This window comes from Sprattus sprattus, assembly GCF_963457725.1.
Source record: "Sprattus sprattus genome assembly, chromosome: 12".
Taxonomy (NCBI): domain Eukaryota; kingdom Metazoa; phylum Chordata; class Actinopteri; order Clupeiformes; family Clupeidae; genus Sprattus; species Sprattus sprattus.
The window spans coordinates 26,216,896-26,228,152 of record NC_137910.1 but is presented as its reverse complement, the minus strand read 5'-3'; the positions used below and the strand labels follow the sequence as shown (position 1 = coordinate 26,228,152).

Here is an 11,257-nt window from a genome sequence, read left to right as displayed (position 1 = left end):
ATAATTAGTCACTTGTGATCCCAACCAAGCAGTACACGTGTTGGCGTACAGTACAGTGGTCGTATCCATGTGAGCATAACCCCTGTAGCTGCTTCCTAGACATGACTGACCAAACTTCTTCAAAATGGGCAGCTCAGTATAAGACCGCACATTAGTGGGAACATTTTAAATGTTAAATATCATTAACGTTGTGTTTTTATCATAAGAAATGCACCAAAGTAGGAACTGAATAATACAAGAGCCGTTCAATATGTACAGTAAGTATTGTATGTAATTACTATGTACTGTATGTCAGTTTGCGCTAATCGAAATCCTCAGACGTATATTTATAGACAGTTAGGTTTTATTGACACTCTTCAGTGATGGTGTTGGTGGGAGCGTGACCTCTACACTCCTCACTCGACTCATGCTCGGACACAATAGTCGTCGCTAGCTCTGTAATGCTTGGACTCGACTCGATGGGATTTTAGAATAGGTCAGAACTCTCAAGGCAGAGCTGGAGGAATAGTTGTGAAACGCATTAAAGGGTCGGAAACAAAATTGGCTAATTGAATTGGCCTATGATTAAAACATATTCATAATTATTATAAAATCTTTTAAAAGATCCGTCGTAAATGTCGTTGTTCGTCCACGTGAGGGGGAAGATCTTATGCAGGGAGCCCCAGCCAAATGTTTGATCACTGTTAAATGCTTTTTGCACTCTTGCATCTGAAGAGTAGGCCTTAACGGAAACATGTCAACTATTTATTGCAAATCGAACATAAGTTCAATGTTTTTCTGTTGTTTTGTGTTCTCATTCAGGTGATCATGATTGTGGGGTGTTGGTGTTACAGGTAGTAGCCATAGGAAATTCAGGTATCTGCCACGGTTCTGAAATATGATCTAAATACATTGACAAGATTCTGTAGGGCATCGTTTCAGCATTCCTTTTTTTGGTGCTTTGTATCATTTCCAACAACTTTGTTGTATTTGATATTTTTACAAAGTGAAATGTATTTCCAAAGTGTATTTCCAAAAACTAAATAATTTATTAACATTAATGTCATTATTTGCCCTTAATACGACATTTGAGAAATACGACAACATACCATTCTTGTTTAGTTGAGAGCAAATGATCGATGTAGTTGTGTTGTCCTTCACTGGCACCCAACTCCAATCCAGAAGTTCCCTTCTGTGAAGTGTCTGCCGCCCGGCTTTATGGTTCATTTGGTTAGAGAAATGAAAGTATAGTGTGACTTCTGAAATGTCAGATGGATATTTTATCACTAGCACGAGAAAAAGACCTCACACCGCCTCTTTGCACATCCTGTAAAACATATATAAATTTAGTGCGACCACAATGTGAAGCGTTAAGGAGAATACAGAGTGGTCAGTGCTGAGGAAATGATTGTTGAAAACATCTTTTTTGTGGGAACACCATTTATTTAAATTAATAATTTGATTTCAAATGTCCACAAAAAAAGAAATCCGTCTTTGTTGGTGCAATTAGTTGGTTTTTGGTCGAGGTGAAATCCGATCAGATCGCAGTGTATTTGCACTGATCTCTTATGACCAAATATGTGTGTATTTAGATCAAATATAATCTGTTTTCCCTTAATAGTTTTGCCCAAACATAACCGCTTTCCCCAGCTTTGCTGTACAAACTGCGCCTTAAAATGCAAAGAGCTAATGGAATGCTGTGGAATTCTTTGCATTTTTCCTTCACTCCCAAATTTGAATCTTAACTCTTCACAACTAATCAAAAAAACTGATGGAAGCTGGTATTGCCTTGCCATATCCTTCATACAAAGTATCAGTATGTCTCCAGACAGGTCCAGATATTAACCCAGCTGTTGGCTGTCTCTAGAAACTCATAACCTATCTGAGGTCAGTTTAGTCTTATCTGTGACTGTTACTGTGAGACTGCTTCCCCACTCCATGTATTTTGAATTAGAGTTGTGCAAAGATGGCTCTTTTGAATCTAAATTATGCATTGTCTAGTTTTTTTAGTTTGGCTCAAAAGCTATGGTGGATTGTGGTGGGCTGAAAACATGTTGGGTTTGTTATATTCTAAGAAGTGCATGCACTGGACTCTGTTCTCAGTGAAAAGATCCAAAAAGGTTGTTTTGCTATTAGAGGGGATTGAAAGGAGGATATTGAAAAAAGACATTTTAACCGATAAGGTTTCCTTCCATTAAAATTGGGTTTGTAAAGTTTTGAGAGGGTATGTTTTTTTCCCTGAGTTAATTTCGCTATGCATAAGTGTTTTCTTTAAGTATGCACAATCTTCCCCTGTTTCCGTCTCCTGACTTTGTTTGTGCTTTTTGCTCTTTGCTCTTACTTTCTGTCTAACACAAAGTGCTTATGAAACTTGTTTACTTTTGCCATTCATGCATTTACTTCACTGAGCAGACGTTTCCCCTCGATATCACTCCTCTCCTCTCTATCCAGTGAGTGACCTGACCGGAAATACCATAGTTTTAAGCACCTGGCTTCCTGTGTTCGCATGTGATTAATTGTTGCTGTGTTCACTCACATTCTAGCATCTTCCTTCATGGTCTGTGCAGTGGCTCACTAATGAGGGTTTGTCCAGTGTTGTCATCGGTTTTACTTTGTTTTATTGCATAGTGAAATATCATATTTATTCTTATTTCATTCTTAGGCCTTTCCCTCAATTGTTTCCTAAAAAAACTGAATATTAATAACTGTGTTAACTGCTGTATTTTAAAATGTTATGGGGCATATATGGGAGGATTTTTAAGTAAATAATTTAAAAACTCTTGTGTGCTGTTTTTATTACATTTCGTTTGTCTGTTGTTCAGTCTCCTAAACATATATTCTTCCCTTCAAGAAGTCTCTGACATGGTTACAACTGCCAAATGACAGTGCTTCTAGAACCTTCAGGTTTTGTCATATCTATTTTACAACTGTTGGTCATCTGCTAAGACAGCGTATGGCAATGTGACCACCGCTTGATATCTAGGGATTTCCAAATGGTAGCTTCTATGTTGGAAGGCAACAGGAGAAAGGATCTTGTGTAGTGTGGCGTGTGTAGCGTGTGTGTGTGAGCCTGTGTTTGAGGTGTGGGATGTGTCCTGTTCTGTGCCAGGCAGTGCTGTGGGATGCTTGTGTGATATGAAAACCAAACCGTTCCACACCATTGCAATCATGGCTTAAGCAAAACAGGACAGAGTATTGTATCTCAATCCCAGGGCCAATTTTATCAACTTGGGTTTAGTCATATCAAAGCACCAGAGTAGAAGTACTGTCAGGGTAGTTCACAATTATTAGTCTTGTCATACTAATGACTGGTTTTTCATATAATTAGTTTGATATTTTATCTGAAAGTAAGCTTTTAAATATAATGTATGACAGAGGTTAATTTACTAAGTGTTGTAGGTCAAACCTCTGCTCAGAGATAACATATTTGAAGCCCAAATTCTCCTTTCCCGTATGATACAAGATCTGCTTTGTGTACCGGATAGAAACCTTAACACAGGAAGTTTGAGAATCCACTGATGACAGGTTTGTACTAAACATGAATAATTTTATTAATGGTACAGTATAGTCCTCAATATAATTTCCCCCTGGGCTGAGGTAACAGTAAAGCCTTAGTAACCAGGGGCAACGGTCTCTATGGTTCATGACCATTCACAGATTTCTGCTGCTGTATTCTGCTCATACGCAGCATCTCCAGATGTTTGGTCTTCATCCACACGTCTGTGGAGAGGGTAGTTTGACCAAAACTAAGAGACAGCAACCTGGAACCAATAAAGGATAATGCATTACTTTCCTTGAGTGGCTTTGGGTGCGTTTTACAGGCACCTCTATCAAAGTATCTACTTTGCTGGCTCAATAAATATGCCAATGATAAGCAGTTAGAAAAACTAGTCACGTCATAGGTGGATAATATTAGGGGCAGTAGCTGCAAACATCATTTTCAGCTGTAGGAAATGATTTGATTAGTTTGAGCAAAAACAGAAAAAATAATGTAAGCGCCATTACATTTTTCAGTACAGCTGCAACTCACCTTGAAACAACCAACATTCTGTGCAAGTCCTCAGCTGTCATGCTCTGGGGGTCATCTTTACGCATTTCGACAAAATCCTCCTCTACTGCCTAAAAGAGTAAAAGAAACACAGAACCCACCCATTTATTTATTCATTTTTTTCAATCCATCAAACACTTTTCCAGGCAATCGCTCTATACTGAAAAAAAGTGATTCCTCTCCTAAAGGGGCCTTACCTTTGTGACCTCCTCCGAGATGCTGTAGTCCATCCGGCGGGTCACGCTCAGGTACAGGCGGTATCTGTTCATCTGGGACGGTGCCTGGGCTGCCTGGATGGCCCCCAGGAACTCCCCCAGGTTGGGTGGAGCAAGCTGGGGCTTCAGGTGCACCTGGCAGTCAGACTGCAGGGATGGGAAGGGATCAGAAAGCACAGTGAATTTCATCATTATAATCCATCAGCAAAACCTACAAGAGTCAGTAAACTGGTCATTCCTAACCTTTAAGGTGAAGAACACCAGAGAGTAAATGTTGACCAGGGATGCAGAAGGCTGATTGGCTGGTTCAAAAAGGTATGTGAGAACACCGTTGCCAAGCAACTCAAAAATGAGTTAAATGCTAAATTTGTAGACCATTCAACAGCAACCGTGAAATGCCATTACAGTTTGCATCCAACATTCCTCAGCATAAGGTTCTGGTCCAAACAACTTAAAAGGAACCAACTTTAACTGCTGTCTAGTAATGCCTGAATGTGGCTTACACTGGGCAAAACACAACCAAACAACCATCTGAGGAACTTTAGTGAGCGGCATGTTTGCTCTGCTCTGGAGTGGAGTGAGTGGAGTGGAAGGCACAGCCTGGTATTCCCCCCACTCGTGTCCTTGTGCTGCAGCTGCAGCCATGGCAACCCCTGAGACTAACATACAGGAATAGCACGGCACATTCCTCAGACTGTTCGCATTAAAGCGAGGCCAGGGAACTGATGAAACCACCCCCACCCCGCACACACCCCCTTCCTCCCCTTGGCCTGACAGGCTGAGGGACAGAAATATGCTGGTTTCACAGGTGCCCCATGGAAAACAAACCCCCAGTGCTCCGCGTGCCTGTCTCATATGGGCCACTGCCTGGACGGAAACACTGCTTGTGTAAATCTAGAGGGGCGTCTGCCTGACTACTGTGTGTGTGTGTGTGTGTGTGTGTGTGTGTGTCAGAAGCCTTTTGTCCTCACAGGTAGCAGTGATCGTCCCTCTGACGCGACCAGCACGTTAATATTGCAGGGGAATTCCATCTGATGGTAGTTGAAGTCGTAATCAACCTTCTGCCAGGAGATCAGGTTGCCTAGCGCTGTGATGTTCCGCACACCTATGCCAGGAGAAAAAGAGCAGAGGGGCGGGTGGGTCAAGGGAACGCAAGTCACATGATAACATGAAATACATATTACATATACACAGAAACATGTGAATCCACAAATTCAACCAAACAAATGCAATGTTGTTCCTACTTAAAATGATTGATGTAGTCTTGAGTCATGCCATCAGCTCACACGCTTGTTTCAGAAATGCGTCGTCTGCGATGTCTACACAATACAAGACTGGCATTTCTCATGCTTCTGCTAGATGTCTTCATGACTGTTTTGTTGTTATGGTATTAATGGGGGGGGGGGGGGGGGGGGGTCAGGCCTGGGTGACGCCTATGAGACCTTCATGCCAAGGCACTTTACTGCACCTTCAAAATGTAACTGGATCTTCTAACGGCTTCGCCACTGGCACTGTGAATGGAACATGCCTTCGGGTTTTACCTCATTACATCACTCCGGTTGTGCCCTTCTGCCCATCAGGAGGAGGGCATAAATGTTTCGAGTAGTTACCAAAATGCCTCCCTGCTGACAAGTACAACACTATTAAGTACCCGAGAATCAGCCAGCCCGGTTGCGCTGACGCACTCTCTTACGACAGTGTCGCTGAAGAAACGTGTGAATCATACCAAATTCCTGTGCCTCTGTGCTCAGGCCTTGTGTGTCCCCAGTGCCACAACTCCCCTCTATCCCCCTCCCCCCTCTCTCCCTCCCTCCCTCCCTCCCTCCCTCCCTCCCTCCCCGCTGCCACCCTGGCTCTCCTCTCACCTGCGGCGTCCAGTTGGCCCTGCTCCAGCTGGGTCTCGTCGAGGAACAGCGAGGTGTTGCTAGCCAGCTGTAAGACACCGCTAACAAGCCGATTGGCCACGTAGTCCTTCCGCGGTACCATGCGCATGCTGTTCATGTTGTGGAGGCTCATTGGCAGACGGTACGACTGTTAGGTGGAAAGTGACATTTGCATAACAGTTTATAACTGTTGACTGTCAAACCACGGCTTGTGTTGGCCCAGTCAACACCACTGGCACCAAGTCAGCAAATAGCTCTTGTGTGGGAGAGAAAAAAATGCACTCACAGACGGCACGAGGTGCTGAATGATCCGGTACAGATGCTCTGTGTAAGTGGCACTGAGGGCACATCCGCTGAGGTTCAGGGTGAACTTCCCCAGGGGGAGCACATCCCGCCGGGCATACCTGGGCAGACACACCAACCGGTTTGAGAAAGGAGTCCCATTTACAGTCGTTCTAGCGCTCCTATTCACAGCAGATAAAGCTATTCTGACCCCTTCAGTGAGGAAAGCTGTCTCTTCTCTACTTGATCTAATGGAAGCCAGAAGCAGAGCTGCACATACACATTGGAGACGAGGTGGAGGAGCAGGTATTCTGCAGCCAGGGCGTCACCCAGGAGGATGTGCGTGAGGTAGTCCAGAAACTCCGACCTGATGGAGCCCAGCTCGCTCAGGAAACTGGTTACGACTGGACAAACAAAAGAAAAACATATTCACTACATGCCATGAGCAGAAATATGCTCTTAGTTGCAATGAAAGGATTTATTAGTAAACAACATCAAGTTGTCTAAAGATCATATTAAAATCATATAAAAATTACAAATTTATACAAGGCATCAAGTGTTAGTTTATGTTAAATGTAATCCAAAGTATTGCGTCTGCATGGAGATATTACACACTATTGTTATAGGGCGAACACTGTCTCATGTGTGTGGCCCTTGTATTAAAATAGTAACTTGAGCATGTGGTGCTATTTTTAGACTGTTCCGGCTTACAGGCGGTTTTGTCTTCCGACGCAGCAGAGGGCAGCAGTGGGTTGATGTGCTGAAGGGGTAGAGCATAAACCATGTGGAGGCGAGGTACCAGAGAAGGAGGAGGGCTGTGAGCTCTCTGCTCCTCCACTGTCTCCATGGATTCCATGGGATCCAGTAGTGACGTGGGCTCTCTGAAACACAGGTAGGACGAGAGACGCCATCATTCAAAGAGGCATTCAAGAACACTAGGCAACATTATGGACCAACTCAACTTCTTTCCAGTACCTGATAGTGCTAATTTAGTTTAGTTACAACACTGCGAGCAGAAAAGTGAAATTGCTATAAAATGCTTTAAAAAGGACAGATGCCCCTTCTAAAAAGTGTAATACAAAAGGTATGTGTAATAAGTCCAAACATTATGCAATGTTTTCAATATTTTCACTCTCAGTTGTGCCTCGTTAATCAGCTGAATGTCACTTGACCAAAGCTGAGAAGGATCTTACTTTTCCTCAGCCACTCCGCCTAAAGAAGGATCGACAGACAGGATCCCAAACACCTCGATTGTGTCGTTCAGTTTGAAGCTATCCCAGTCTTCGTACACCTGTCACAAAACAAAACTCAAACTATTAAGCTCACTATTAAACACTTCAGAAAAAGTTCCTCCGGTCAATTCCATTCAATTTCAGCGAACTGTCTCAAGGCGCTTTAGAGAGCCTAGAGCCTGAACCATCCAAAAGGTTTTAGAAAAAGTACACAATTATGACATCTGAGAGCATCTTAAAACTAGACCCGCAGGATTTCCACGTACCTTCACCAGGCAGGCCGGGCCTTGCTCCTCCGGTAAGGGGTAGTTCAGGTCCAGAGGGGAGGTGCAGCTCTGTGTGGTGGTGGTGTTGCTGGAGGGAGCCTCTGTCTCCTGCCGTTTTGAGTCTCCATTTCTTTGGGAGTCACCAGAACTTTGAGATCCTGTTTGGTGAATGGTAGAATTTACTGATAATAGAATTTATTTTATTTCAAATATAACTTGGGTCTCAAACATAGGGCAAATTTGTCGTTCTCGGTGTGGAAAGTTAATGTTCTCAAAGCAAATACAATAAAGAGGATGGTCATGATTTCAAAAGAGCCGTCATTATGAAATGATCTACCCAAATTCTAAAGTACATATTGGTGATGCCTTTCTCCTACCTGTGTTTGAGTCCCTTGGCCTTTGCGACTGTGTGTCCATGTCATCATCCTCGTCATAGCTGCGTTTGTGTCGGTTGGGAGTGTAAGAGGTGGAGGGAATGACCTGAGCCTGGCTAGAACGGGCATGGCAGTAGGGAACAGTTAAGGAAAAAATGAACTAATATAGTGGTGTCCTATGACCCGTCTGTTTGGGCCGTTTCACTCCAGACGCCTTGCATTTTTGGCTGCGTTACTTTTCGATTTTCATTTCAGCACCCATGTTCACAGATCAGATCATGCGCACACACACACACACACACGCACGCGCACCCATGTTCACAGATCAGATCAGAGCATGCACACACACATACAGACACACCCTTGTTCACAGATCAGAGCATGCACACACACACACACACACACATACACACACACACAGATCAGAGCATGCACACACACACACACACACACACACACACACACACACACACACATGTTCACAGATCAGATCAGAGCATGCACACACCACACACACCCATGTTCACAGATCAGGGCTTGCACACACACACACACGTTCACAGATCAGATCAGAGCATGCACACACACATACAGGCATACCCATGTTCACAGATCAGAGCATGCACACACAGATCAGATCAGATCAGATCAGAGCATGCACACACACACACACCCCCATGTTCACAGATCAGAGCATGCACACACACACACAGATCAGATCAGATCAGAGCATGCACACACACATACAGACATACCCATGTTCACAGATCAGAGCATGCACACACAGATCAGATCAGATCAGAGCATGCACACACACACACACCCATGTTCACAGATCAGAGCATGCACACACACACACACACGTTCACAGATCAGAGCATGCACATGCACACACACACACACACACACACACACACACACACACACACACACACACACACACACACGCTACTAAATGAGAGTTCCAATAAAGCCCAAGCAGTCATGACTTTGGTGATGGTGACATTGGCTTTTTATATTGGCTGGAAATAGTCCATGTTAAGGATATCTCTTTCACCCATGAAGATTCCCCTGGAATTGGCACACAGTAGAAGGTCTGTCGTTCAGATGTGACACTGTTTCTGGAATTGAACTCCACCTGCTGATATCAGATACAAGAGTGAAAAGGATGAAGTAGGTTTTTTATATGAATGTTAAAATAAAAATAATAAATTATATTTACTAACAAATTCCTGTTGTGTTTACCAAGTTTACATAATAAAACAATCTTCAATGCCAAATCATTCTTTCAGAAAGTCCTAAAAAGACTAACGTGTTTCATCACAGGTCAGTCATATCTACTTTTCAGCTCAAAACATTTTTTATTTTAGGGTGCACTTAAACTTTAATATTTTGCCTACTGCCCCCATCTGGTATTAACAAGGAATTACTAGTTGTGTGTCACATGGAAATTACTTTCTCCTTCACTGTGCCTTTTGTGCCCCCTGATTACATCCCAATGTTCAAGTATGGTGGTAACCTACCATAAGCTCAGAACTACCAAATATGAAAATGTATTCCAAAATCAGTACATAATCAGTGCATAACAATGGTGGTATAGGTACTTATTTACAAAGAAGGTACTTACGAGACACTCTGTGACATCCTTGTATTTCCCACATTTCAGACTCTGAAATAAATCACATAAGTTTAATTGAAACCCAGGCAAGTCCACATTTCTGTAACTGGCAAATTTTACATATATCAGTTTAAAAACAACAACAAAAAAACTACCAATTTGTTGTTTTAAAAGAGTAACAGCCACGCCATGAATCTGTCAAATCCAATTTCAAAACAACAAGTTCAGACTTACTTTTGATTTGGTCGCAGGGTCTACAGCTTCATAAACTCCCATGTAGAATTCTGGATCAAACATATCTTGTATCAGGCAACGGAACTTCACCAGACTGTTAGGTTTCAGGTAATGAAGTGGAACGTCGTTCAGTGAAGGAACCTGGACCGAAACACAAGAGAGTTTCAGAGAGCTTTCCATTCATTATTTGGTTCTAAAAGTCTGCAACCAATTCCTCTGTCGTAACGTTAAGTTAATTACAAGGTATTGCATGGACATAAACATTGTTAAAGTGTGAGAAAGAATTCAAGAGTCTTCACCCAGGTCTGTGCTTGTTTCGCTGTCAATTTGTCTTTGAAGTAGTCCACCACTTTTTTCTGCCATTCTGGATTAGAGTTGTTCTGTACTGTAAATTAAGTTGATGGATATATTAATGAATTACATTTCACTATTCCCCATCGAAAAGAGCCAAAAACGAAATAAGAGTGACAAAATAAGGATGATGAGTCTTTATTTGCTTTAACGTCACACATCAAACTGACGAACAAGTTCGTATCAATACACTTTGTGAATGTTAAAAACAACAGTACAATCGATAATTTAAAACCCAGACTGCCTTTGCTTAGTTTGAATGGTTGTCAATGGTAGAATATAACTTGCCATGTAAGTTAAAACACAACTTTCCGAGTTTGCAGACGTAATACAGGCATGTGGATGCATAACATAAAATCAGGCTTGTCAACTTTTTAGCTAACTTGGCTAGCAAGCAAACATTCTCGCAGGGCTATGTGTCTTACCAAACATCCCCTCGATAACGCCCAGGGGATTATGAATCCAGTCATGTGCGGAAGGCATTGTACTATTCAAAAAAAATGGGTAAAATTATGGTTTCTTTCTCTTGCACACTTCAGATACCGTTCGCACAGTTGATCTCTAAGCACGCTATCCTTCTCCACTCAGTTGGCCGTGGCGGGAAAATTGCGTCATCCGAAGTTTAACCTTTGAACTCAAACAAAAATACGTAATTTTCCCGCAACTGGACTATTTGAAATGTTAAAAAAAAACTATGAATAATTAAAAAATGTACATAAGGAAATGTATTGCAAACATGTAAAGCAATTGTAAATTGATGTAAAATAAGTTGTTT

At 42.4% G+C, this 11,257-nt stretch overlaps 1 protein-coding gene across 1 annotated transcript; it reads right to left on the bottom strand.

Annotated features, from left to right (window-relative positions):
* Positions 1 to 3,530: 3,530 nt before the first annotated feature.
* mcmbp (minichromosome maintenance complex binding protein) lies at positions 3,531 to 11,032 on the bottom strand. Its single transcript, XM_080848353.1, has 16 exons — positions 10,908 to 11,032; positions 10,431 to 10,516; positions 10,132 to 10,272; positions 9,907 to 9,948; positions 9,328 to 9,420; positions 8,283 to 8,412; positions 7,906 to 8,063; positions 7,601 to 7,698; positions 7,119 to 7,288; positions 6,688 to 6,811; positions 6,412 to 6,529; positions 6,108 to 6,273; positions 5,214 to 5,347; positions 4,225 to 4,389; positions 4,010 to 4,098; positions 3,531 to 3,740 (listed from the first exon to the last, which is right to left on the bottom strand). Exons 1-16 carry the CDS (start codon positions 10,963 to 10,965, stop codon positions 3,614 to 3,616), a joined length of 1,899 nt encoding a protein of 632 aa, XP_080704479.1. The 5' UTR covers positions 10,966 to 11,032; the 3' UTR covers positions 3,531 to 3,613.
* Between the last annotated feature and the right edge of the window lie 225 nt (positions 11,033 to 11,257).